Below are 27,626 nucleotides of genomic sequence, written 5' to 3'. Positions count from 1 at the left end.
GCTGAGGCGTGCTAACATCCTATGGCAGAGGCCAAAGATGCCCACGCCATGGGATGGGGACCTGACACAAAGGCAGTGCTGGCTCCTGGCCAGTGTGACAGATGATGTCTAGTCACTAGAGCCAAGCTGGCAACTTTCTCTGGCTTCTGCTTGCCTCAAGCTGAGCTGTTTCTGTTTCAGGATTATCTTCCTTTAAGTTTGTTTCTAGGCATGCCTTCTTAATTACACCAGCTGGTGGCAACTTCTGTGGGATTGTGACAGTACCATGGTCACATTGCCTCAGATCCTTAACTCAGCTGTGCCTAGTCCAAACTTTATGCCCTCCCAAGCTGCCTGCGCTGGAAGGGAGAAGTGCAAACAGCTTTAACCAGAATAATGTAGCATTGCCAGGGTAAAGAATGTGATTTACTTGCATATGTGTGGCATGTGAACCTGAGGGCCAGAGGGCACCGCTTGAGTTCTTTTCCTCTTTCTTTTCTTTTTTTCCTTTCCCATTAGGGATGCCTGAACCAATTGCTAGCACTTTTGTTTGGGGGTGAGGAGGAGAATGTGTATGTTGACAAGAGGAGGTGAGAATGAGATCTTTGAGAGCCAGGAGTCTGAAACTGAAAAAGCCAACAACCTAGGAAAGCTTTGTAGATAAGCTTAAAATTAGGCTGACCCAGTGCTTTTATATTCCCAGAATTTAATTCCTCTGACCCTAAAGCTTTTGGTCTGACTCAGAGCAAGAGTTCCCAGCTGTGATTGATGGAAGTCTGTGCTGTGACTGTGAGGTGCTCTCATGTGGCTGTGGGTTGTATCAAACAGAGGGGCGTACCTCCTGTCCACCTCCTTGTGTTTGTGAAAGGTTGAAGGGATTCAGCCTGAAAAGCCAGGGAAGGCCTCACATATTTGTCTTTATGTCTCTATCAGTGTGTGGCTTGTGTCCAGAGCCTGTTCACCCTCAAACTGGGATACTGCTGTGTGTAAAAGCAGAGTTTTTCCTTTTTCAGGCATGATTGTAACTGTTTCTCTTCTGTTCCTGTTTGCAGGTTGTGCAGCTTGACATTAAAGAAACTGGTAGTCTTAAAGGAATTGGATAAGGAGCTTATTTCTGGGGTCATTGCTGTCAAAATGCAGGTAATTGCTGCTCAGTTCTAAGAATTAAATGTGGGTGGCTAAAAGTCCTGGCAGATGCCTAAACTGAGCTTCACCCCCATGTGAGGGTCCATTGCAGCTGCAGGCTTCTTCCCAAGTACATCAGGGCATTCTGGTTGTGTGGAGAGTCTCTTCTCATCCCTACTCCCATATTCATACTGTATTTCACTGTTGTAAGCAAAGAGTATTGTTCTCTGAGGGCTCAGCATGAGCTTATCTTTATGTAAAAATGCTCTTTATAGATCATATGCTGTCATCTCTTCTTCCTGAGCTGTCACTGAATTCCAAGCCTGGTTCTCTATTTAACTTGCTTCAGCTCACTTTAGGGCTGGACATCTTGATAACTTGGTCCTGGAGTGTGGGCCTTTCTCTGCTGATGGTCAGCTCTGCTATTGAGTCCAAATAATTTTGTAGCGAGGTGCTTGTCAGTGAACTTGTAGGGTGCCTGTATGTTTTTATTTGTTTCTATAAAATACAGCTGTCATCCTAGGTAAATAACCCACTTTACAGCATACATTTGTGCCATTTAATTAGGTGCTTACATGTAGGTCACATTGCCTGGAGGCAGGCTAGGAAGGAAGGGGACTCGGTTCCACAGTTGGTGTCACAACATCAGCTCAGCTCACATGCCTCCAACACTGCAAATGCTGAAGTACTTAATGAGTAAAAGCCTAGCAGAGCTCCAAGTCGAAACGTACCATTAATCAGGCTGAAAAGCAGCTGCTTTTCAAATAAAAAAAAAAAACCCAAGAAGATCCCTGCAGAAAGCTGGTTGTGTCAAAGCACACAAAATCTAGCTTGGAAGGTGAAATCATAAGGGTCTATGGTGCAAGAACATGCAGCTGAGGGTTTACCTGGCATTTCTCATCTCCTTGAGCAGTCCAGCTGGGGTAAAAAATGTGTCCCTCTGTTGGAGGGGCTTTACACAGCCGCAGCAGGGAGCAGAAAGGCAGGGAATTGTTTCATGCACCTGGATTCATGGGAATCCTAGAAGCAGCACAGCTGTGGGTTTCCAGGCTGTCAGATATTGCTTATCAAGGCTGAAAGCTTTCCTTATGGTTGTACTCTCAGATGCTGGATGCGTCACTGTAAGGGCCTGAGGCTTGTCAGTGAATGATCTACATCCAGAGCATGTCAGATTTGGGTTGGAGAATTCAGTAGCTTTTACTAGAGCAAAACCTTTTCCTATCCAGGTTACTGCTGACTGCTTACACTTATGGGTGAAAGCTTGTCCTTGATTTGCAAGTCATAGGGAATTTTAACACAGGGGACTTTGTCTGTTTTGGGTACGTGTTGTGATCTGCCTTGCTACAGTAATTCAGATGCTGGTACCTTTGCAGTTCTGCAGTCCTCTCTATACGAGGCCATATCTTTGAAGAACTGGAAGGCAGGACTTTACCCTGTTTGGGGTGTCTGGCAAGTCCCAGGCTGCAGCTCGCACCCTTATTTTGCTCTTCCTGTGTCTTTCCAGTTGACTTGGAGGTAACAGTGGCTGGAATGACCACTGTCCTAGAGAGTGCCTCACCTTGGGTGTCCCTTGTGCACCCAAATTTCTTTGTGATGTCCTATTTAATGGTGGGTAAGCAGCACTGCAGCTATCTTGGATACAGGCAAATTTGAAGCCCTGTTAATGAAAGTCCTTTTGTAGCTTGCAGGTTATGATGATAATGCTGACAAGCTCTTTCAGGGACACTTAATTTGGCAGCACCTGGCTGTTGTTTGAGCCTGGTGATACTGGATCATCAAATATATATATGATCTCTGTCAGATGACTCACTGCCTTTGTATGGGGAATTGCAAGAGAGGTGTCAGGCACCAGAGTCCTTCCAGAGGGGGTGACTGAATACAGACCTAATGAGAACAGCTTACCTGCATTTCTCATATCTCCTTGCAGCCTCCTGAACAGTGACGTTCAAAGAACTGTCAACTGTTGCCAGTTTTCCTGAGCTGTTGCTCTGTTTATCTGCTGCAGTCTTCTAAAAGCAGCTATATTTGGTATTTCATTAGATTTCCGGTTGCATAACAAATAAAGCAAGATTGCTGCTATGAGGAGCTTTGCACCAATGGAACAGATGTCACTATTGCTAGCAGGGAGGCTAGCTGTGCTTTACTGCACACGTGCTGCTCTGCCTGGGGGGAGCCCTTCAGTTTCTTTCTCTGCTCCGCTGTCTGTCTTCTGATCTGCTGGAGCTTAGGCACCTCACCTATTCTACAGAGAAGCTGGTGCTGTGTTGTACAGCAGCTGAGGCACTGCTGCAAATCCCAGTGCTCGCTCTGGCTGCCTGAGCGATGCATTTGGGGATGAAGGGATTTAAGTAAGTCTCTGCTTCTCTCTCATCTCAGGATGCTGTTTGAGGCTGATATGGGCAGAGCAGATTCTACTTTGGAGGTAGCTGGGGAAGTGTTTACCCTTTTATTCTTTGGTTTCTCAGATGCTGCTTTTTTGAGAGCTTCAGTTCTGTTTTTCTGGGATCAGCCTGTCTGGACAAAGCCAGATCAGCAGCCTCAGCAGAACATTGAGCCAGGGACCTCTGAAACTTGCCACTGTGTTAGAACAGCGCAGAAGAATTTGCTAGGCAGCAGTCTGTCTTGCTTTCTGGCTAGTTTTCCCTGAAACATTCCCTGAAATGAAATGCTCACATGTGAAGTTGCCCAGTAATGCAGTTAGTGTACAGCAGCCCAAACACTGTGTTGATTTGGAGTTGCCCTATAATATGATCAGGTCTCCAGATTCTGCTGTTTAGTGGTTTTTTTTTCTTTTATAACCTCTAATACAGTTGTTTAAACTGGTAAAAATCTCCACTTTCCCTAGGGGGAGGGGTGTGTGCACAAAAAGAATAGAACAGTCTGTCATGGCTAGCTCCAGAGATTTAAGCATGATGCTGGAGCCTCCAAACCCAGGAGGAGATGAGCCTTGTACCTATTGGCTGAAGTAAAATTATGAGACTTGAACTTCAGGGGTGGGGGTTGACTCACAGCTTTTGAATGCTGGGGTTTGGCAGAACAAAAGCTGCTTTGTTGCAGTTGGGGACAGTAAATATGCCCAAATCTTTGGTAGGCAAATATCTCCCTTTCGTCTCATTAATATTTCACAGGAGTGCAAGGTCAGACCCATCCGTTCACTTGCTCTGTGATAGTCTCTGACAGGGTTTCCTGGTTTTCAGTAACTAGGGCTGGGGTGGGATGTAAGGGCTGGCTTCTGGGGAATTCACCCAATGGACTCTTGTTTCTGTACAGGGCTCCAAGCGCATCCTGCGATCTCACGAGATTGTATTGCCACCGAGTGGACATGTGGAGACGGAGCTTGCGCTGACCTTCTCGCTGCAGGTGAGGTGGGATGTGGCTTTGGGGCAGGTGTCCTTGCTGGACTTGCTGCTTTGCAGTGAGCAGAAGTGTGTTGTGGGTCTGAGGTGAAGATCCTTCAGTGCTGCTGAGATGCTCATTCTTAAGGCAGTTGCAGCCATTTCTGAATAACTATATGAGCTCTTTTGGCTTGTCTCTGGGCAGCCAGCTGTGGGGAATTGGAGCACAAATAGGCCACGTGACTCTAGGATCTGGGAACTGGGAAGCCCACTAGGAAAAGTGCTGTATAAACCCTTAGAATTGTTCTTGGTGCCAGGCCTGCATCGTTGAAGGAAATTTCTAATCCTGAGCTGTTGAGGGGGAACAGACAAGTTAGACACTATCTGCAATTTGCATGTCCTGAATGCGACAACACAAATTTATCTGAATTGCCGCTCAGCATTAAGGGCCTGGAGCAGGGTGCTGGTTCACGGTATTATGGGGCCTTCCTTGTTGTGCATCCTGTGTTTGGAGCCCAGGAACATGAGGACTTTGCAGTCTGTCGTCTTCATGTTACAGCTGTAGCAGGAACTGGAGCAGAGCAGGATGGCTCTTTTTTGCCTTAAGTTGACTTCCTTATGAATAGGCACTGGAGGGTGACAGCCATGGGAGGTGGCATGGTGTATCAGGCTGATGGAAAGCAGTAGTAGGAATGGGACAGGTGAACCTCTGATTTGGAGTTGCCAAGGGAAGCACCATTTGGGGGAAGCAATAGCAGTATGCAGTTACTCCTGATTTTGGAGTCATAGAAATAAGTGGGAATTGGAGCAACTGTATTTTATTGGTTCTGTTTTTCCTCAAAGCATGCTGCCCTAATGCTACCTCCAGAGCAGGGAAATAAGGTAAATAGAGGCTGGCTCACTGCGAGCGAGAGGGAGGACCCTGCATGCATAGAACGTATCTCGATTATCTGTGGTTTGGGACTATTGGTTATATCGAAGTGAAGAGTTTGGCCTTGTAAGGAGAAAGCCTCAGGTGAGACAGTGTAGTGGTTACTCAGACCTGTGCAGACTTGAAGCAGCTAAGATTTCATTGCAGATGGGTGATAACCCTGCAGCTGCCCAGGCAGATACACAGATGGCTGATGCTTCGGGTTCTGTCCTGATGCAGCCCACAGACTGCAGCATTGCATCCTCTCCTTAGTGAACAGGAATAAAAAAGCCACGTGCCAGGAATATGTATGCTTGGCTCCTGGGCTGCAGCTTTCTATGGTTGGGAGCAGAGCTGCAAGGTGAGCCAGGTCTCCCTTTGCCAGTCCTGTATCAGCAAGGAGCAAGTGTTCCTGCTGATTTTTTGGAATTAATTTGGGAATATGTTTGGTTGTTTTAGTTTGGATTTTTTTAATTTTTTTTTCCCCCTGAAACTCAGAGCAGTGCTGCAGTAGGATGCAGAACACTGCCTTTAACTTGATTTTCCCTGGAGGGGTGGGGAATTGAGCCAGAATAATAGGGGAGAGCGATGTCAATGACACTGAGCCTTCAGAGTAGGTGAATAAGCATAATGCAGGGATGTGATGCTGGTCTCTGACTGCAGGAAAGATTGGTGGTCTTGAATGCAGTAAGGCCTGGGAAGCCTTCCTGAAATGGCACAGCAGGATTTTTATGACAATTTTTATTGTTAATTGGATGATGGCTGGAAGCTACTTCTAGCTAACAACTGCAGTTTAAACCAGATTATGGTCTGAATTTAGTCCCTTGGATATGTTTTGGAGTGGTGATGGGCCACAAAGTAAAAGCATGTGGATGTCACAGAACCAGAAGGTCTTGGTGTCTTGCAGCAGCCAGTATCTCCATACTGCACTGTCAGCTCTTCAAACCGTAAGCCTTACTTTATGCTAGCTGTCTGGATTTGCAGCCCCTTGTGTCTCCACAGTCACCACCTTCTCCGCTGCTTTTCCCGGATGAAATTCTTGTCCTCTGCACAGAGCATTTTGTTGTTAGAGCTAAGCTGGAGAGGTGACAGTGCTGGCTGGCACAATAGTGAGCAGCCCATTGTGTCTGGCAGGCCTCTGCTCAAACAGAAGGGAGGAGTTTCCTGTTGCTCTGTTACGCAGCTGGGGTAAGACTGGGGTTAGTGATGTCAAGTGATCCTGTTTCACCTTACCTGCTAGAGCAAGAGCTAGACCAGTGGTAGCCTTTCTGGCAGATGAGCTACCATCACCCTTACTGCTGAAATGTCTGCTTCTCTGGACCCTCTGTGAGTTTCACAGGATCAAGTGAAATTCCCCAGATTATTCCAAGCGCAACATCCCAGCTTTCTGGAGCACTTAATTCCTGTGTTTAATGTAATAACTTTTTCCAGATGGAAGAGATTACATCACTGAGGCTTCAGAAGCAATGTCTTGCCCTGATTCTCATTACTCTGATGTGTGTGATGGTCGCTTCTTTGCACCCCTCTGAGGTGCTTTAGGGCACTTGGTGCTTCCTCTAAAAGCCTTGGTTTCAAATGTTTAGAGTCAAACTGTTTTCCTCTCCAATCTCTGTCACGACTGACAGTTACTGAAATGTTTTCGCTGAAACCCTTCTGTAGAGTTGCTAAGTCATGGCTGATGTTTAAAATAGCTTGTCTGTGCTACGAAAATCGCTTGGCATTTCTTCTAGAGGCTTTTGCTTTTAATAAAGGAGCTGAGTGGCCTGAGACTGTGCTCATCAGAGGTGGCCAAGCAGCACACCTTTGAAAAACAGAAACTTGCACATGTGTGGACTTGAGCCATCCAGTTAATCCCTGAAAGTCAAGCTGGCCTGGGACCAAGCGTGACTTTGGACCTTAGTTGCAGGCTTGTACTTAAGCAGCCTTGGCGTGGCCCAAGTGCTTTGAGCTGAGAGCAGTGAGTCCCTCTCCCCTGCTGCCCTTCCAACATGTGGAAGGGCCCCAGAGGCAAGGATGTCGTAGATTTGAATTCAAAAGTTGCCTTTGGCTTTTTGAGCTCCTCTTGTCCCTTCCCTCTAATAACTTTCTTCCCTCCTTGTTTGGGGATGTTGCATGTCTGTAAAGTCACAGGCTCCATTTTTGGTTGCAGGTGTGTTTTGAGATTGTCTTTTAATTATGTGGCTCCTGTTCCTCTCTTCTGCAGGGCCACTGCCTCTTGCAGTGCACAGTAGATCTGCTCTTGCAGAGCAATCAGTTGATTAGTATTCTGCTTGCTTGTGTGGCCACAGCTTCCAGCTCTCTGCATAGCAGCCAGGTTTGCTTTCTATCTCTGGGTTTCTGGTGGCACTCAGCATTCGTATTTGTCAGATGTTTTGATTGGCAGTAAGTTATTTTTGTAATGTCCCAAGGAGAAAAAAATATGTAGGTCTTGCCTGCGAGAGAAGCATCTTTCACTTGGGAATGTCCTGGTTGAGATCCTTGCGATTAGGTTCTCCTGTTTGTAGGTTACTTAGTGCTGTGTATTTTGTATATTTGGAGCACATGTCCCATTCACCTCTGGGGATGAGACTGGTCAGATGGCTGCTGTAATTGTCTCTTGAGGATTGCTCTTCCATGGGATGGCTTCTTCCCCCAGCAGCTGAGCTGAGCCCTGGGGATGGCCAGCGCTCTGGCAAGTGCCCTGGCAGAAAGCAGGACCTGACTGCATTAATACACTGTGCAGATGAGCAGGGCAAAGCTGAGATAGCGTGGTTAACCTCACGCTTTCCTAAAAGTCTCTGCTTGACTTCACAGTCAAGTAGAGTTTTGGGGAGGTTTTTTGGGATATATACAACCAAACGTATTTTCTTGCATGGAACATGTATTGGAAGGATTTATGTCTTCACAATGTAGCCTGGCAGGAGGGTTCTTGGTTGTAATTACTTAAAATACAACCACTTTGAGCATTAGAAGTTTGAGTGTTAATATTGGAAGATGCTGATATTTGCAAGAGCTGTGTGGCTGGAAAGAATCATTGCATTATCGTGTAGGTCTCCATGCTTTAACAAAAGAGGCATCAGCAAATCCTTGGCCTCTCCATAGCTTTGCTTCTCTTTGCTTGCCGTTCAGATTGCAATAGGTTCTTAATGTGTGCAGTAGAGGGTCCAACACTGGCCTTGTGCTTGGAGGGAGCGCGGTGTCCTACCAAGAATATGGGCGTCCATGCCACCGCATGCTGCCTGCTGATTGTGCAAGGGCATCCTGTCCACCAAGTGGCACCTCTGGGGCTCCAGTTCTCCATTCTCCATTCAGCTGTTGTGGGAAGTGTCTCCTGGAGACTGCTTTTCTCTCTGAATCAGGGATTGGGCTCAGCCTTTCCCCAAACTGAACATCTCCTCTGTGCCCCTGGGTTGTGTTTTCATTGTGCTTGGCTGAGGAAATGAAAGCCCAGACCTGAGCTGTTTGGGCAGAGATGAAGGCTTCCTTGGGATAATGAAGGATTGTCCACTGAGTGTCAGTTAGCTGTAGGCACTTCTAAAAGCCCTGAGGCTAATCCCTAGAAATGGAGTTTACTTATGGAGCAGGCAGCTTGAGAGATAACATCAAGAGACATAATAAAGTTTTCCATTGTGTTCCCTACTGCAGTACCCTCACTTCTTGAAGAGAGAAGGCAACAAACTTCAGATCATGCTGCAGCGGCGGAAGCGATACAAGAACCGAACCATTTTAGGCTACAAGACTCTGGCTGTGGGGTCTATCAACATGGCTGAGGTGAGCAGAATTTGGCATGATCTCTTTTTACAAAGGTAGATATTTTCTCTTCTCTTTAGAGCCAGTGTTGTGACTTTCCTCATTGAGTGGTACCTCTCGGGATTTCATATAGCTGTTTTAATAACTGCAATCAATATTCAGTGGACAATATTTTAAACAGATTTTACCACTGAGTGATAATACTGGACATTTTCTGCATAGTATATTGAGAGCTAAAGCTTTCACAAGACTAGCTTTTTACCTTGTGAAGATTTTGTTGTTGTATGTTGGGGTTTTTTTTTAGAGTTACAGACTCCATAGGTGCAGAACAAGACAGACAGGGTCACGCAGGCAAGCCTTCCAACCCTAAGAAATGCTAAAGCTAAAGCAAGGTTTGCTGTGCTTCTCTGTGCTACTGTATGAAAGTTAAGGATAAAGTACTTTCATTTTGCTTGAAACACACTTTGCAGTTCTTATTTCATGACTTGGTAATTTGGGTGGAGTTCTATTCATGAGAGGTGAATGATAAAATTTTCAGATTTACATCTGAAAATTAATGCTGGAATCAAGTATGGATAAATTATTCACTAAGGCTTTCTGAATGGGGTAGCTTCATGCTCCATTATTTCATGCCCTGTTTAATCTGCTGTTTCTGTTTCTGAGTATTTAGAGGTGGACTTAGCAGTAGCAAGTTCAGGTTAACACCAGTATTGTTCACAGAATGCAGTCTGATGAAAAAATCATTTCCATCTAAAATAAACTAGTGTTATGCTGTGGTGACTTTTTACTACACTAAATAATTAATTATAAAGGCCACTCCTTGTGTGTGAGTTCAGCTTCCCTCAGACTTGCAGTAGATGGTGAATTCTCCATTTGAACTGGCCAAATTCCAATGTGTAGCTGTGTTGTAGCTGACAGTTTTTGTGTACCATGTTTGATTTGTTTAAAACTAGAAAATAAATACTGCTGTAAGGCAGAAAACATGTGGCTCCATTAATTAGACCCATCAGTGAACCTCTAAGTGTTGGGCACTTGCTGCTGCTGCTTGTGGTTTTTCTTAGGCCTTTTTGTAATGTCAGCTGACTGAGGTTAGAAGGTTAGAAAATTTCAAAGGTGCACTGTGTTAGGGCATAGTTACTCTCCAGCTCATCTAGGCTATTTCTGAAATCAAAGACTTGAGGAAACCAAATTTTACAAGCCCACCCTGCTTTGCAGTTTATGGTATGATGACCTCCAACAGCACTGACACATTTCTTCAAAATAGAGTTCTCTTAGCTGTTGAAACAAAGCAATGAATTGGAGTTGTGAGTCTGAGCAGGGGAGTATTTGTTCCTCATCAGCTCAGGTCTTTTTAAAGCCATGAAAGGAGGTGACAAAGCAGCCTGGCGTATGTTATAAAGCTGAGGTACAGGCATGGGGATGCGCTTTTGGACTCCAGTGAGGCAAGAGAAGGACATAAGTCTTAGGTTCTGGGAAGAACCGTGTAAGTGTCAAATGGAGGAGAAACCCACACTGAGATGTCCCTCTGCCTCGACCATTTGTCTTGTTTTTCATGACCCACTGCTTCATTATCCTGGGGTGGCCAGCTCCTCTGAGATTCAGATGCCAGCTCCCTGAAGCAGGTTTTTTTGCTTTAGGAAGCATTCTGCATGTGTATCTCGCCGTTAATTTTTGCCTTTAATGGCTGTTCTGCTGGGCTTTAACACAAAATGAAGTTCCTTCATTAGGTGTTCAGAAGGTTGGTAACTTGATAATTCAAATCAGTACTGTGCCATGAAAGCAAATACATAATAATGAGGTATCGAGTATTGTGCTTCAAGCATGAGCTAATCAACTGTCAAGCTCAGAATGCTTTTTGCTTCCTTTCATCGCTTCCATTAGTAGTCAAAATCTCAACTAGCGTTGAATATTGCTTGCAGGTGGCTCCTGCAGTTGCAGGGTGTTGACTTGGTTCTGTACTTGGAAATGTGGAGTAACTCTATCAACGTAAATCTCTCATAGTATGCAAATTATGCAAGTTTAAATACATTTAAGGGCCAGTTTGTACCACTTCATTCCTGTCTCAGGTCATGCAGCACCCAACAGAAGGTGGCCAAGTTCTGAGCCTTTTCAGCAACATCAAAGAGGCTGCAGTGAAGGTAGCAGAAATCTGGATCTTCTCCTTGTCAAGTCAGCCAATTGACCATGAAGACAGCACAATGCAGGCCAGCCAGAAAATCAAGTCTACAGGTAAGAGTACAACCACATGCTCTGAAGACCACTGTTTTCCTGAACTAGCTGGAGTTAAACCCCACCTGGGCTTAGATGCTTTCTGGGCCAAATAAGAACTGTTTTGCACAAGGTGCTGTGTCTGTAACTGATTAATGCAAAGAAAATTAAAAGGTTTTTAAAAAAGAAAATTAACATGTTTTTTAACCTGTTGCTATGTCAACATAGTGTGTGACAGGAGTGGGGGATTGAATTGTCTAAGCTTCTCCTGCATCACATCAGGCCTGAGCCATCCAGCAAGGGTTAGTTGTGTTCTCACCAATGCTCTTCCAGCATTACTGGTGGGTGTGCTGAGAACCTGTAGCTTCTCACCTAACTAAAGGTGTTGTATTCAGGATATTTGCATTTAAGATACTCTTCCAACTTCTTTTTCCTTTGAGTATTCTACAGTAAATCTCATTAACTTAGATGACACCTGCAAACCTGCAACATGTTATGCTGTGGACTTATGGCCTGGTTTGATGAATGTAAATCCATGGTGTTGTGCACCATTTAGGAAAGTCATTGGGTTTCTGCTTTTGGTACTAGTCTTCTGCTCGCTGCTAGAAGAGTGACCTGTTGAAGATAGTGCACGCAGGTGCTTGTGTGTTGTTGCCTGAGGTCAGGCAGATCACCTGAAGTCTCCTTTCAATAAAGGATTTAGACTCTCCTGGCATGTCTCACTTGCTCTTTTAAGTCAGTTATGCCCATGTCAGAGGGAAAAGTTATCTCCCTTGTGGAGAAACCTCTTTATTTGCTGCTGTCTACCAGGTGGTTCCTTCCAGGATGGAAGGGGATGGTGTTTCAAGAAGCCTTATCTATATGCTGGTCCTTCCTTCCTATTAAATGTTTCTCCTTATTCCTTACCTCCAGGTGGTTCCCATAGAATTGTAGAATAGTTAGGGTTGGAAAGGACCTTAAGATCATCAAGTTCCAACCCCCCTGACATGGGCAGGGACACCTCACCCTAGACCATGTTGCCCAAGGCTCTGTCCAACCTGGCCTTGAACACTGCCAGGGATGGGGCATTTACTGCTTCTTTGGCCAACCTGTTCCCATGCCATCTCACTTGTTCTAGCACAGATAGAAGATAAACTAAGATAAACCAACAGGCATCTCCTTGTCTGCTTCCTTTCTTGATTTGTGATTGTTAGTTGGCCTTCTCTGCTTCTGAGATGAGACACTTGCCTTAAAGGAGTTTCACAGGATCTCTCCCCTCTTTCCTTCCCTTTCAGACAACTATTCCGAGGAAGAGTACGAGAGCTTCTCTTCTGAGCAGGAGGCCAGTGATGATGCCGTACAGGGCCAGGTACTGTTTAGGGCATGGCTTCTCCCTGTGAGGGCTTCAGTGTAGTGTGTACCCTCTTGGCTCATGCTTGAAACTAAAAGCCTATTTAACTAAACCATGACAGCGCAGGACTGTCACCAAGTGTTTAGTTGCAGTGGCAAAAGGCCTCCACAGTAACCCATTTCTTCCACCATGCTGTTATTTATCTGTTCATGTGTTTGGACTTGAGCTACCTCTAAACAGTAAACATTATCATCTTTGTGTGTTTCTCAGCTTAATGGTCAAGGCATCAGTTGATCGCTTCTGTAATACTGATTGGATTTGAAGAGCCCAGCTAGATCCCCAGCTGTAATTAAAGGGCCAGTGGGGTCTGAATCAGTCTTTAGTCCTTAATGCCTTATATAATATAGGTCCTCATGAAATGCTTTCAAGTTTGGGTCTTACTTGCCTTCAGACTCTGGCATTACCTGCCTTCCACCTCTTGGAAGGTGCTGAGAGAGGTACCCCCTGAAATGGGGGGCTGTGACTATCCTTGTTCCTTGAATGTAGAACTAGGTCTGTTTTTCTTCTCTAAGCGGTTATTCCTGGCTCTCTGCAGACCTGGTTCACTTCCTTTTCCCTTTGCCATCATAACTGCAATTAAGGCAAATGTTAAATGCCTGGAAGACAAAGCAGCAGGTTCATCTTCATAGAAGGAACATTTTTAACACATAAATGTTCATGTGTCTCCAAATCACAAAGGTAACACAGGAATCCTCTTTCTGCTCAGGATTTGGATGATGATGAGTACGAGCTGGGGAAGCCCAAGAAGCAGCGGAGATCGATAGTAAGAACGACGTCCATAACAAGGGTCGGTGGAAATTAGTTTTACTAACACTGATGGGGTTTGGCCAGGATGCATGGTGCATGTGGCTTATGGGGCAGCAGTACTAGACATGCTGGCCCAGCAGAGAGCTTGGGGGCATGGTCACAGCATGTGAAGAGCTGGCAAAACCAGCAGGTTCAGAGAGTGGCACCATCCAAGATGTGTCTGTGTGCTGTCTTGAGTGTCCTTTAGCTGTAAGGTTAAGAAGCTCCAAAAGTTGTATAAGTGTATGAAATTAATTTCCACCCCCATGAAGAAGCCAGTGCAGGATCCACGCTCATGTAAGTTCCAAAAATAGCTTTAAGTGAAGGGAAGCTCTTCTGTTTGTACTGTGCATGGAAGAGACCAGTGGGAAGGTTTCAGAATGAAGTTAAGTAGCTCATTCAGGGGCTTGAGCTTGACAGATGAAGCTGATTTAGTGCACGGAGTGCTGCAGCAGAAGTAGCTGGATATTGAAGGCTTTGGCAAGTTGCATGCAGCTATCCAGCCTCTCTAAGCAAGCTTGCATATGCCTGTAAAGCTCATACCTTGTGCAGAGCAGTGACTTGTGCTTGACCATGCCATAACACAGCTTTTTGCTTATACAAGTGTGCTTGAAGTCTGTGATGATGGTAATTCAGAATTGCCAAGGTAGTCTAGGTTTCTTTTTGGACCTAGGAGTAAGTTCATCCTACCTTCCATAAGGCTATTTCTGAAATCCCTGTTTTAATAATCTCTGAAATAAACCCTATTTTGACCTGAATCTGACACTAAAAAGATCCTTCTGAGACCAGGAGCATGCTGGTTCATATCCTTGGTGTCCTTAATGTTGTTTTCTGGAGTCAGTGACCAACCAGGACAAAATAGACCACTTGGTTCTTAAGCAGCTTTCTCATAATAAGAATAATGTCTTTCTAGCCCTGACCTCTGAACTGATACTGAATCTACAGCATGTGGGGGTGACGCAAAACTGGGTTTAGTGGCCTAGTGCCAGCCATTTTCTCCTCACTTTCCTCCTGACACAAGGATGCCACCTCTGTACCAGCACATCTCATCTTTTCTTCACAGCGTGTGTATTAGGTTTGTCAGTGCAGGAGGAGATCTGGCAGATAAAATGATTTATCTCCTGTGTCCAACCAAGAGTAGTATGCCATCTGTTAGAGCCAGGAGATCTATATTGCTTGGTGGAGTGTGATCTGGTTTGTTGTAGTGCAGGAAAGTAAGTTTATAGTAAATGTGGAAAAGCCAATTTCAACATAAGAACAGCAGAGACTTGGGTTGTGATGTCAGGAGTTACTTGATTTGAAGCAGCAGCTACAGCACCAGTGTCAGATGTGTCTGAGCGTTTTGCAGACTGGGAGAAAAAAGTTCACTTAATGCTTTACTTATGTGAAAGTGTCTTTGACTTGCAGCAGCAAAACTTCAAGCAGAAGGTTGTGGCATTGCTGAAGAGGTTCAAAGTGTCTGATGAGGTATGTAATTCATTCTGTAAGCCTTCCTGTCTTGTGTGTTGCGCTCTGCTTGGTGCATCTTGCTTTAGTCTTCAGGAACACTCTTCTGTTTCCCCCTAGTTCTCTTCGTTTTGTTTTCACATCTGCAGTGGGTGTGACCTTTCCTTACACCCTGGCCTTGCATGGAGGCTTGAGGGCCAACTTTAAAATCTCATCAAACATTTTCTAGATCAAGTTTTATCAAAGGCAGATTTTGGCAGCTGTGTATGTACCCATTAGTTTTGCAGACTGGTTTGGAATTATCTTTGACCATTTCAAAGACAAGTCTACAAGGAGTATATTGCTTGTGAAGTTAAATCCCAGCCTGTTTGATCGTCTCATTAGAACAGCCAGGCAAGACATGAAAAACTTGGATAGGGAACATGGGCTCACACGAGAGTCAGTGTTCTGGTCAGAGCTGAGATCTGAAACTCAAGAAACCTGTGTGACATTAACTATCTAATATAAAAACAGTTAATATCTCAATTGGCTGTATGGCTGTGTGTTGATTTTGTGGCTTGTGGGAAACAGTGAGTAACTCCTTATGCTTCCAGACAGTCCTGTTAGCTTTGTTGTTCTTCCCAAGTTAGCTCAGCACAGTCAGCACCCTGTGTACAGCTGCCTGCTTTCTCTGATGTATATGCGAAGGAACCTGTGGAAGTTTTGTGCAGATACCTGTTCTCTTGGGCTTTGCATGTTGGTCCAGCTGATGCTTGTCCAGGTTTCAAGCGCCTCCTGTGGACTTTTTTGTCATTTCTACCTTCTTGGTTATCAAATCAAGAGGTGTGATGGCAACTTTTTCAGTAAAACCCAAGACTGTTGGGAGTACTGCATTTCTGACCTTGTTCTCAGAAAACTGGAACTCCATTAGGTGTCTTTTCAAAGCCTTGTTTATAGAAGGGGGTTGAATAATACACATAATCTGTGGTTAATAGATTGTATGTGGATGCTTAGTCCAATAGGTAACTTCTGCTTAACCAGACACTAACAAGCTTGACCCAAAGCAGAGGCTTCTCGTATACCTAATGTTTCTGTTGGATATAATATCCTTGCACTACCAACAGAATCTTGCTCCCAAGTCCGGTGTGCTGCATTCCTCGGGGCAGCTCAGGTGACATGGGATCAGTCTGGCTCCTACCTGAGTCAGCAATGCCTGCTTTTGTCCTGTGTGTAGGTTCTGGATTCAGAGCAGGACCCAGCAGAGCATGTTCCAGAGGTGGAGGAAGACTTGGACCTTCTGTATGACACGCTGGATATAGAGAACCCCAGTGACAGTGGGCCAGAAATGGAGGATGATGACAGTGTCTTGAGCACTCCAAAGCCAAAGTTAAAGTAAGTGTGGGGAGAGTGATGCTGGGCCAGAGAAGAGACTATGTGCAGTGTCAGCACAGTTTAGGTGTTCTTTCTATTCCCATCCCTCCATCGTGGTTTGTTTTTTTTTTATCTCATCTTGACCTGGTCTTGGAGCCCTAGCGTGTGCTGTTACAAGCTGGAGATAGTGTGTGTGGGGGTCTGATTTCCTTTTAGTCTCATTTCTTCCTTGTTTCTTGTGCAGATGTTTTGCTTGCCCTGCTACCTGAGCACAAGGGTAGGAGTTGCTGACTGGAAGGCAGTAGAATTGAACCAGTTGTTTTGAAGAGGTGGTAGAAACAGACAGGAAATCTGTGCTAAGGCAGAGGGAGACATGGTTGGAAGCTGCAGAAATAGAGGCAGGGATGGACAAAGCAGACTTGTGTCTTTCTGGAAAGGCTGATAAGACCCTCTGTGGAAAAGAGGGTCTTTGCAGGCATTAAGGAAGCAGAATTGTGGGAAACAAAGGAGCCTCTCTGGGCCCAAGGGGATTGACCGCAGCACACATAGATCCGTGCAAGTGTATTCTGAACCAGCTTTTGTGGACACTGACGTATGGGTAATCACAGCACTGTGGCTCAGGGTGTTAAGCAGATGCAGAACCCCAAGCTGACAGAGCTGTCTCACATTGCTGCCAAATAAAGACTGAAAACATGACTGAGCTTTACTCATGCTTCTGACTGGCATGTGGTTGCATGCTCAGGCCTTCAGTGTTGTGGTGGCTCTAAAGCAAAGCCTACCACAGCAGTTGGTCAATACAGTATCTGTAAATTCCAGGTAATTACCAGCTGTCATAATCGTAATTAATGTTGAATAACCTAATTGGGCTAAGAATAGATTTTGAGTCTGGAGCGACTTGCTCTCTATCAGCAAGCCACAAGATGTCAAGGATATGCTGGGGCAGCAGTGGTAAGTGATGGAGCTCCTGGCTTTAAAGGCATTTGGAGCTTGACCCAGTGTATTGCGAGTTGGTAGGCCCTACCTTGAACGAATTTGAAAGTAGATAAGGTAAGCATATGCTTTGAAACAAGCCAGAATGTTGTACTGTACACACTGAGAGCTCATGTCCTGTTCCCTGGAGCTAGCTTTTCTGGGATATGTGATTAGAGGAATATTACTGGAATAAGAACATACTGTGTCTGGTCCTGAGGAGACACTTTGTGGTTTGCTGTGTCCAGTTCTTGTGTTCACGTCTTGGAAGGATGTGATAAATGCTGATGCTTGTAAGCAGGTTTTTCCTGCAACAAGAACAAAAGAAAAATCAGTTCCTTAAATTGTAATTGAGCCTTGTAGCTGGTGTGATGAGCTGCCTTTTTACATGAAAGCACAACCTGATTGTATGTGCTGCCTTATCTTCCTGAGCAACTGTGTAATTGGATCATAGGGCTGGCAGCCAAATCCACATGCAAGCTGGAAATAAAATGCGTAGCACCAGGAGTCACTTACCCACAGGAGGAGAGTATCCATGTGGGGCAGTAGCTCTGCTTGCTGTATTTCAGTCAAGAGTTAGACCCTGTCTAGGCTGGCATGTAGCATGTAGCTGAAACAAGAATTGCTGTGTGAAACTTTGCACCTTGTGCTTGGGGTTAGCGAGGACACAGCTGCTCCTGTGGGGTGAATGTGCAATTCTGTTCTACTATGGGAAAAAGCTGGACCTGCGTGCCCACTGTGGATTTCCTGCTGTTTGGTGTGTAGTCTGGGGGCATGCAAGTATTCCTAGGAAGGGCTTTATAAATATGATGTGCTGTGTGACAAGTGACACGCTGGATCCATTAGATGGAAGTCTTACCAGTTAGTGTCAGGGCTAGGCAGAGGTCCCTGGACTTTCTGGCTTCTCTTGCTGTCCTGGAGACCTCCCTATCCTTTCAGAAATAGCCTATAAATTTTACTGGAACCACTGCGGAGCAGTGAGACACCCTGGGAACAGTCACATTGCTTTGCTGTGAATGTGGTGGACTTTCTCTTGTTAGTTTTGATAATAAGAAACTGTTTTTTCTTTCTGTATTCAGACCTTATTTTGAAGGACTGTCACACTCCAGCTCTCAGACAGAAATTGGTAGCATCCACAGCATCAGGAGCCAGAGAGAGCCATCAAGTCCTGTAAGTCATGTTTCTTGAAGGTTATCTATCTGCAGGTAATACAGCAGACTTGCACTGTTCTCTATTTGCATGTGTAAATTAAAGCACCCTCTCTGACTTCCTTCAAAGACTTGAATGCAGAGATATGAATTTTCTGCTAAGAAAACATGGGGGGGGGGCGTGTTTGGGGTTTGGGGGTTTTTGGTTTGGTTTTTTTTTTTTTTTTTTATTGTGGTTTTGTTGTTGTGGGTCTTTTGTTTTTATTTGAGGGTTTTTTAATGTTGTGGGGGTTTGGGGGGTTTGGTTTTGGTAGTGGTTTTTGTTTTGTTTGTTTGTGGCTCTGTTTTATGCAGTAATTGTATTAACTCAAGGGGGACTTCTTTAGGTTATGTATTGAATACTTGCTAGCAGTATGAATAGCTCCTGTTTCACATGTAATTGAAGTGACTGCCAGGATGGGAGATGTTGCCTGGGAGCTTTAGGTACTCCTTGACACTGTTGGAGAAGGGTTTACCTTCCTGCTGTTGGGGTTCTTTTCATGCTGGCTGGGAGCAAACGCTGAGGGCAGCTCAGCCTCTTTTCCATCTCCTCATGGATGGGCATGTTAGGCTCATAGAATATCAGTCTTATTCCAGGGCACTTCCTTACCTCTACTGTGTATCAGCTGCTGCTTTGCCCATCCCACACGGATGTGTTTGTTCCTGGTGTGACCAGGAAGCACTCCTGGTCATCCAGCAGAGCTGTGCAGTGTTTGCACAGAGAAGTGTGTCTTTTTAACAGCCTGATCCAGAGAGCATGGCTGAAAGCTGTGCTGGTGCCATGCCTCCTAATGATTTTTCTCCTCTCAAGCAGATAGAAGTGCCTGAAAAGACAAAGAGTCTTGGAACCAAACATGCAGGCGACAGTATTTCTGACACTGTCTCTTATGTAAGTTGAAAAGACACTTGTTAATGTAACTCCTGACAGTTTGGGTGTCAGCTGTGAACTGCATTCTATGCCGTGTGTCAGTCTGTCTATATAGTTGCATATGCAACACAACTTAGTAATGTTAGCTGCAGTGAAGATTATGCTCAGCTCTTCTCCTGACCTTAGTTGTTGGAGGTTCTTGTCTTTCAGTTTTTTGAAACTGAAATGCTGTACGTGGCCTTCTGTTGAAACAGCCTTTCTCTTGGTTTGAGTAAGGCTGCCCCGAAGTATGCTACTGAGCATGTGCATTGTCCTGAAAAATACTCATTTTATCAGACAAGTATTACTTAAAGCTGAATTGGCAGAAATTGAGCTGATCCTGGGATAAAAATTGCAAAGCTCAAGTTGCTCTACTGTGGGTATGCAGTTTGTAACATTTCTCCCTCTGCTAATTCATTTGGGTAAACTGAATTAATCTGCATTTCATGAGAAGACATGTCTCTAGCTTTGAGCTCAAAGAGTGCCTATTTCACATAGCGTATCTAGGCACTTTTTCTACGTCCATCTCACTTGTGAGGCAGAGCTGAGAACGGGGAGCCCTAGATAGCCAGTATTGGCTTCTCCCTTTGGCAGTGAGTAGCATGTCTGGAAGAGGAAGGCTGAATGTGCCCCAGACAGAGCTAAGCTGGTGTGCCTCCTGCTAGCCCTTGTGGTAGTGAGACGGAGGGGAGGGTTTGTTGCTGATGAATTGGTCCCCTGCGTTTTTGCAGGAGCCTAACCAGCAAGCTGAGGTCCCCGAAGCTGAACTTCCCACACCAGATGTGTTTGTTGAGAAGCTCCCACCCAGCGGGAAGATCACCAAGACGGAGTCCCTCATTATCCCATCCACCAGGTAGAGCGGTGACACAGCACTGCACCTGCTTGCAGGGCTGCAACTCATTGCTAACATTTGTTCATGATGGCCTTAAGCCATTGACTGCAAGGATACCCTCCTTGTGTTGAAGCACTTAAGTGATGGATCTTGAGCACTTTATAAATGAATGCTCAGAAACCTGAAGGGCAGCATTGCTCTGAGGTTGCTCATGTTTCCTTTGTTTTACCTACTCCATGTCCAAGGAAGTTTTTGTGAAACTCTGGAGCTGCTAAGTCAATGTCTGATGCAGATTTTTACCTTAAGGGTGGTTGTCAAGTCTAACTTATGTCCTATTGAACTTTCCCAAACTGGGTAGTAAATATGGGCTTCAGCAACCCCACCATGTAGTTTCTCCAGTTATATGCAAACAGATAGATGCTCTTTTGAAGAAGTATTTCTGTGCTGCTTTTGGGTGTGTGACTGCTATTTGCTTGGCTGCACCCTGTTATACTTGTGTAGCAATAGCAGGGTGGCAGTGTGGGTCTTAGCATGGACTGTGGAAGTCTGCCTGGGACTCCTGGGATAAGGCTTTGTAGCTGTACTCTGTGCTCTGCACTATCAGAGGCAGAATTAGCAGATAGATCTTAAGCTAACTCAGGTCTATGTGCATGATTCCCTAATGCCTCCCCACACGTTGTTGAGGTTGCTAGACTGGGTGATCTGGGATTTTGGGGATGTATACACCATACAAGCCAGGTCTGGAATGCAAGCACATCTCTCTAGCAGGTCTGAAGGGAAGCAGACTGGGCGTCGGGGAAGGAGTACATCTCTGAAAGAGAGGCAGCCCGTGAGGCCACAGAACGAGAGAGCAAACAGTCTGGACAATGAACGCTCTCCAGACACGCGGCACCACTTACAGGTGTGAAAAAGATTGCTGTCTCTCCAGCTACTCATAGTTTTTCCTCTTCTCCAACTGTCTCTTGTGGTTCCTTTCCTTCTGGCCCAAGTGCAATCCCTGCTGGAAAAGATCTGGGCCCTGCAGCTGCAGGAAAGAGGGTATTTGTCTTGGCTGATATTGTACCTTACATGTTGTCCTGGGTTCAGCTTAAACCATGACAATTCAGTCTGCTGCGTTTTGCCAGCTTATTGCTTTGTCAGCCCACCATAAACTGAAAGCACTGGAGCAGATTGTTATGATGAGAAATTAACAGGGCTGTGTTGAGGAATGACTCCTTTGAAATAAGGCACATTGCTAGGGATTTCAAAAGGGGGCTGACTTGTGCAGAGCATATGTGTCATTCTTTTGTTAGCTGTGGCACACACTTAATCCCCTTCTTGAAGGAGATTGTTCCTAGCTTCTATGAATCCAAAATTCCTTTTGCTGCTGTTGATATGAAGTGATGTAAGTAAAAGTGAATGGCAGAAAGAGTAATGGCCAATGAAACCAAGGTGGCTAATAAAGGGGCCTGCAGGGGAGCTGGCCATGCACAGCCACCTCTTACGAACTGCAAGGGCTCGAGCTGGTGGCTTGATGATTAGAGCTGATGTCTCCTACTGTTCTCTTCTCTGTGTCTTTATTTCCAGATCCCCAGGAAAACGGTGTATGACCAACTAAATCACATCCTGGTTTCCGATGACCAGCTGCCAGAAAACATTATTCTTGTCAATACTTCTGACTGGCAAGGCCAGGTAAATGCACAAGATGTTACCTGAAGCACAGTTCTCCTTCACTCTTCCTCCTCAGGAATGGACAGGCCTTGAGCTCTACCACTAACCAAGTAGGTTCTGCTGCTTGGTTGGAAGAGCAGTGGTGGTGCATGGGGGCTGGCAGCATACTAAGTGTTCAGTGCCTACAGATTGTATTTCATTTCACCAGGAGATGCTGTGGATCTTGTAAAGCTTTACCACCTGAGTCTTCCAACAGAGTTGGTTTTTTTTCTCTTCCATGAAATGCTGTTCTTTCTGGATAGCAGCACACTGGGAATGGCTAGACCTTTGCACTCAAGAGCCTACTTCTCAACTGTGGTAGTCTGGGACAAAGGAAGCAGGGATGACTGACCTGTGGTTTAGGCTGAGATTTCTAGGCACAGGTGGCAAACACAGGAGGAAATATTTCAGATCAGCTCTGTGTTGCCTTGTGCACAGGCTTGTGGTTCCTGGCTGCAGGTGTGTCACCCTGTTTTTTCTGGCTGAGTGATAGTTGTATAAGGAGGACCCTGAGCAGTCCTTTCTTCTGCTGTCAACATGGGGTGGTTTGTTACAGGTTTGGAACGAGTTTTGCTCCTTTTGGAAGCTTAGTCTGGGAAAGCAATAAGATATACATGGAAGAGGACCAATAAATGTGTGCAGGGTGACTGTGGCCTGTAGAATTTATGCCAGGCTCATAGAGTTACGTTGTCCGGTTTGGCTTTCTGCTTCTAAAAGAACTAGGGTCTCAATGTTTGAGGGAGCAAAAATACCAGCTGAGCTCCTGGTTCTTGTTTCTCTGTACTTGGAAGGTAGAGAAATGCTTTCTGGAGACGGGCATCAGTCATTGTAGGTCATCTTCCAGTAATTCTAGCAGCTTGCGCTTGCAGTACCAGAGGACATGAAGGTAGCATTGGCTGGAGTGTACAGATTAGTGGTGTAGAATTTGAAGGCTTGAGGTAATTGCTGAGTTTCATCAATATTATGTCCATATATACCTGAGGTCTGTGTTAACTTGTTTGCGTTGTTTGCCATTAGCTGCATAGAAAGGAAACAGTCTCATGAGGAATGCATGTGTTGGTAGAACTTTTCCCTTTCTAGTGCCTGAAGGTAGCCAGAACATGGCATTTGTTTAAATCCTTTCGAAATCAGAGAGAAATGCAACTGCAGTTCCAGAAGTAGACGAGTAGACAGCATCTGCTCTTACGCAGTGCTGTCTGCTAGGTGAATGACCTGTTGCTGTCGTGCTCCCTGCAGCCACAAGCTATTGCTGTTATATAGTTGTCATTGCTGTGTTTTGGATATAGTGTTAGTGTTTGTCAAGAAAGTGCAATGTTTCAATTTTTCTAGAGGAAGAGCTTTCCGTTGGCTGATTCACAAAGATGAGGTATTTGAGAAATAGCCATATGACTTACAAATTGGACATGGTGAAGGTGCCCATGCTTGGGTGTGAGAATACCTAGGAGGCTAGGAGAGGCAGATTTTCTTCTTGTGACAAGCTGTAGCAAAAAAAGACTACAAAATGTTCTGCTCTTTCCTCAGTATCTGTCAGATGTCTTGCAAAAGCATACCTTGCCAGTGGTCTGCACATGCTCTTCAGCGGATATTCAGGCAGCTTTCAGCACTATTGTCTCCAGGATACAAAGATAGTAAGTTTCCACTTTGCTTGTGTGGTTTGTTGAATCTCAGCTCTAAAAGCCCCTCGGCTCCTGTGCCCCAGTGCCCAGGGAGTTCTCCTCCCAGTAGCTGTGAAATACTTCTTCCTTCCAATACTTCTCCCCAGTCTACTCTCCTCAAGTCACAGTTGTGTGACTCTTCAGCACTCGCCAGCCCTGCACAGTTGCCATTCTGCCATGTGTGTGAAGGTACATTTCTGTCATCGACACCAGTGATTTTAAAAGGTTGTGCTTTGGAGGCTGCCTCATGGGTCAGATCTAATAAGCAGTAAAGCATACAAAGCTAATAGGTAGGTTTTAAAATAGTTCTTCCCACACACCTCCGTGGTAATTCCCAGATTAGTTCCTTAAGGTATTCCCTAGATACCTACTAAGGGCTGTAGGTACCTAAGTATGTTCTCTGACACAGCAGTTAGTTGCAGTAAGTACATTCTAACCTAGACAGTTGAGTCCAGCCCTTTAGATAATCCAAACATGTGAAAGAAGGACCAACAAGGAGGACAATTAAGAAAGTATTGAACAATGTTGCATTTTATTAATAATGTTTGAAGCTGCTGATAATCACTGGTGATACTGCTTTGTGTATTCTGCTCTTCTGCTGTAGTTGCTATTAAACAAGTTTGTTTACTTGTTCTGAAATGTCTGGTTGGAAGCACAATTATGAATGTTTCCTCTTTTTCTGTCTAGCTGTAACTGCAATTCGCAGCCTCCAAACCCAATTAAAATTGCAGTGGCCGGAGCCCAGAATTACCTCAGTGCTGTATTGAGGCTCTTTGTAGAGCAGCTGTCTCACAAAACCCCAGACTGGCTTGGCTACATGAGATTTTTGATCATCCCTCTAGGTAAATAAGGATCAATTTTTCTTCTTAGAAAGATGAATGGGTTAAATGGGATATGTTCCCTCAGGAAAAGCCTTTGTAGAAGCTTTATCTTGGTATATAGCTGTTAAATGAGGCAAACATCGTGCTGTCATAGTATTGTGTAATGCATGTGTTGCTGCGTTTGCATGCATGAATTCCATCTTTACTTTCTTGATGCTAAAGTCTGCTTGTGAGCATTTTGTTTGAAGCAAGGGGTTGAATACTTCTCCCATAAAGGGAGGCTCCTATGTATCTTTTAATCACAGTACAATGAATGCACAGAGTAACATTGTAGAAGGTTTTTCTCTGGCTGAAATCTTAAGTTCATTGGGCACTGTGCTTCCCAGAGCAATAACTGTTCTGGCTTCTCTGAGGCTGACACAATAAATGTTTATGGAGGGAAGGGGGTTTGAAAATTTTTAAAGGCTGTGAAACTGCTGAGAGATTAAATTATTCAAATTACATGTATCTTTTCACCTTTCCTTTATGTGCTGTTCTCCTCAGGTTTTTCCTTCAGTTTTCCAGTGCTTTATCTCTGTCTTTCCAGCTGTCAACAAGCCTGCCTGGCTGGAAAGTTAACTCAGCTTGGACTGTGTGTGTTGGGGGAAGCTGAGTGGACTGATGATAATGTTAGGGGTCTTGTAGTAGTTAGAAATGTGAGGAATGTTGTAACAGTGAGGCCTGGGAAGGCAGGCAGTCACTGATGCTTGTCAGCAGGGGTATCTGAGCAGTGTTGGTGGTGTAAGGGCACCATGTCAGAAGCCAGTCTAGTCCGAGGCTTGATTCTGTGAATGAGGGACTTGGGTGATGGTGTTTGAAAAGCACTTTTTCTCAGTATTTTCCAAGTCTTCTAGGTTTGTGACCAGCTCATGGCAATTGCTATAGGAGTGAGAAGCTGCTGCCAGGCACCACGAACAGCACGGTTAGGCTGTTGATTTGCAGAAGTCAAATGAAAAATGCAGAGGAAGAGAGCTGAATCCTTCAGAAAGGAAGGCATTTAGTTTCCAGAGTGGTTGGCAGGAAGAGAAAAGAGAGCCCCTTAGGGGGTAAAAATAAAATAATATTTCTGCAAGGTTAAACGTGCTTTGAATGAGAGTCTGTTTGGCCAAGGGTTTTGGTCCTTGCGTGCTGTCTCCTGGCCTCAGAAGAAGAGTTTTCTGTCCTGCAGTCTTTAATGGTCTGAAAATATTCTCTCTTTGAAAGTGAAATACAAGATGTAGCTATTGTGTCTTTTGTGTTGTTTTTTTAGAACTTAAAACTTGCTTTTGGAATTAAAAAAAAAAAAAGAAAATTACCAAAGCACATTGTTAAGGGAACTGCTTCAGAATGGTGAATGCTTTTTAAGTGTACTCTAAATATAGAAACTTCTCTAACAGGACCTTTTCATAGAAGTCTGCAGTATTTCCTGGTTGGACCAAGTGCTTATTTCTGGCCAGCTTTCTGGCAGTTCATAAAAATGATTGAGGAGCAACCTGTCTTTTCTGACAATTAAAAAAAGCACCAAAGACAGAATAGTGACTGTGCCAGAAATGTCTAAAGGGAACAGACTTCCTACTGTTAGCAGCATCTTCAAAGTAGGAATGGCAGAGTTTTTCCTAAGGTGGTGTTACGTGCTTAGTTCACAACTACACACTGCAAAGTATTTTATTAACAGTGAGAAATGCTCAGTGTCTGTAAGCATCCATACTGGGAGATTCACTCCACTTCTGATTCTATGGCTAAAGGACTCTTTTGATGTCCAAACCAGCGTATGAACAACTGAAAAGGGGCAAATAAAATAAAAGGTAGGGGATAATTTTGGTCGTTTGGGGTTTTTTCAGCATTTTAGTTAGCCCCCAAGGATAGAACTTCTTGGGGACCTTGAAGTCTCCAAGCACGTGGTCAGTATGTGCTTCCAACTTCATCTGCCACATGCAATGTGTCTTCCCAGCATATGGAAAGGCTTTTGCAGTGCATGGTGCAGAGCTGTTCCACGTGCACTGTTTAAAACTCCACTGAAAAAGAAATGATGGGTCTGAAAGTAGCCATGATCAGTGGGGTCCAGGAAAGAACTTAGACCACAGTCTCTAATGACATCGAGGAAAGTTCAGAGACACCTTCTTCGTGAACCTTTCCTGGAAGTCTGGAAATTAGCCCTATTCTGGAGCACTGCAAAGAGAGCTGGGGTTTTTCCACAATGAGCTTTACTTGGAGGGTGGTGAGTACAGTTAAGCAACTGGGTCTTCTTGAAAGGAGCTGTCAGGTTACCAGTTACCAGCTGATGATTCAACTGGAAGTCCCTGGAAGTGTGGCTTGATGTGGGAACTTCGTATACAGGAAGGGTAAAAATGAGATGATTGGTAGGAACCCTGAGGCTACTTCATGGGTGATTGTAAATGTACAGGACTTATGCTGAGTGTGACTGAATTGTGGAGACTGGAAAGCACAACTCTTCTCATGTATTGAAAAGACTGGAGGGGGTAGTTCAAGAGCGGGTTATATGGTCTGGGGACATGTGTGGCCTAACCTGCAGGTGGGAAATTTTTACCATCTCCCAAGGCAGAGTTTGGCACTTAAATGCCTTCCCTGTACTGCTCAATATAAGTATAAAGTCAGATTTCCATCCAGGGCTGCATGCTGGAGGCTGAGGACACAAGCTTCATGCAAGGAAGTCTTTTCATGTTCATAGAGGGAGCCATAAGGCTTAGCTAGAGCAAGCAGGGACCTGATGCAAATGCCAGCATTCACTGAGGGACTCTAATCCTTGCACTCCGCTTCCTATTTTGAATTCTAACCTATTTATTAAACTTTCAACCCTTCTCCACCAATTAAACAAGCCTCCCTGGGTTGTTTTTCCTGGTTGGAGACAATTGCCTCTTCTTGGAATTGTATAATAGATGTGGTGTGCAGATGGTGCATGGAGGTGTTGTAAAACAGCTGTGGTATGCAAATGGTGTTTGGAGGAAGGGGCCTGACTCCTTTTGCAGAGGTGCCCTGGCTGCATTGCAGGCTGTGGTCAGGAAGGGCTGCTGGGAAAGCCCCTTGCAAAGCTGAGAGGCTGAGATGGAGAGCCATAGGGCATCCATGTCTTCCAGATCATTTATTTCCTCTGCAGTTTCCCAGTTCTCTTTTCTTTGGCTTTTTAAAATTTAATTTGGCAGGAGAAAGAGGGAGATGTCACTGAAAGATATCAGTGGTGTTGAAGCAGTCTCTCTGCTGGGAAGTTTATTTGCGTGCTCTTGTAAAGATAAGCTGGACTAAATTACTTGGTTATTATGGAAGAAATTTGT

At 44.8% G+C, this 27,626-nt stretch overlaps 1 protein-coding gene across 8 annotated transcripts in view; it reads left to right on the top strand.

Annotated features, from left to right (window-relative positions):
- Nucleotides 1-27,626, top strand: part of PACS2 (phosphofurin acidic cluster sorting protein 2) — an 83,507-nt gene that overhangs the window by 29,360 nt on the left and 26,521 nt on the right. For 4 of the 8 annotated variants that reach the window (XM_080623800.1, XM_080623796.1, XM_080623801.1 and 1 more), the window contains exons 2-16: nt 1,032-1,119; nt 4,375-4,464; nt 8,974-9,099; nt 11,145-11,307; nt 12,561-12,634; nt 13,383-13,463; nt 14,870-14,929; nt 16,122-16,279; nt 18,307-18,397; nt 19,226-19,303; nt 20,053-20,174; nt 20,919-21,054; nt 21,720-21,824; nt 23,364-23,470; nt 24,185-24,339. In XM_080623800.1, the coding sequence (XP_080479926.1) occupies nt 1,032-1,119; nt 4,375-4,464; nt 8,974-9,099; nt 11,145-11,307; nt 12,561-12,634; nt 13,383-13,463; nt 14,870-14,929; nt 16,122-16,279; nt 18,307-18,397; nt 19,226-19,303; nt 20,053-20,174; nt 20,919-21,054; nt 21,720-21,824; nt 23,364-23,470; nt 24,185-24,339 (1,634 nt within the window). The remainder of the gene's footprint in view (nt 1-1,031; nt 1,120-4,374; nt 4,465-8,973; nt 9,100-11,144; nt 11,308-12,560; nt 12,635-13,382; nt 13,464-14,869; nt 14,930-16,121; nt 16,280-18,306; nt 18,398-19,225; nt 19,304-20,052; nt 20,175-20,918; nt 21,055-21,719; nt 21,825-23,363; nt 23,471-24,184; nt 24,340-27,626) is intronic. The other 4 variants (XM_080623799.1, XM_080623797.1, XM_080623798.1 and 1 more) reach the window with 4 other exon arrangements.

This window comes from Psittacula echo (genome assembly GCF_963264785.1).
Source record: "Psittacula echo genome assembly, chromosome: 7".
NCBI classification, from domain to species: Eukaryota; Metazoa; Chordata; class Aves; order Psittaciformes; family Psittacidae; genus Psittacula; species Psittacula echo.
This window is presented reverse-complemented; position numbering and strand designations above follow the sequence as displayed.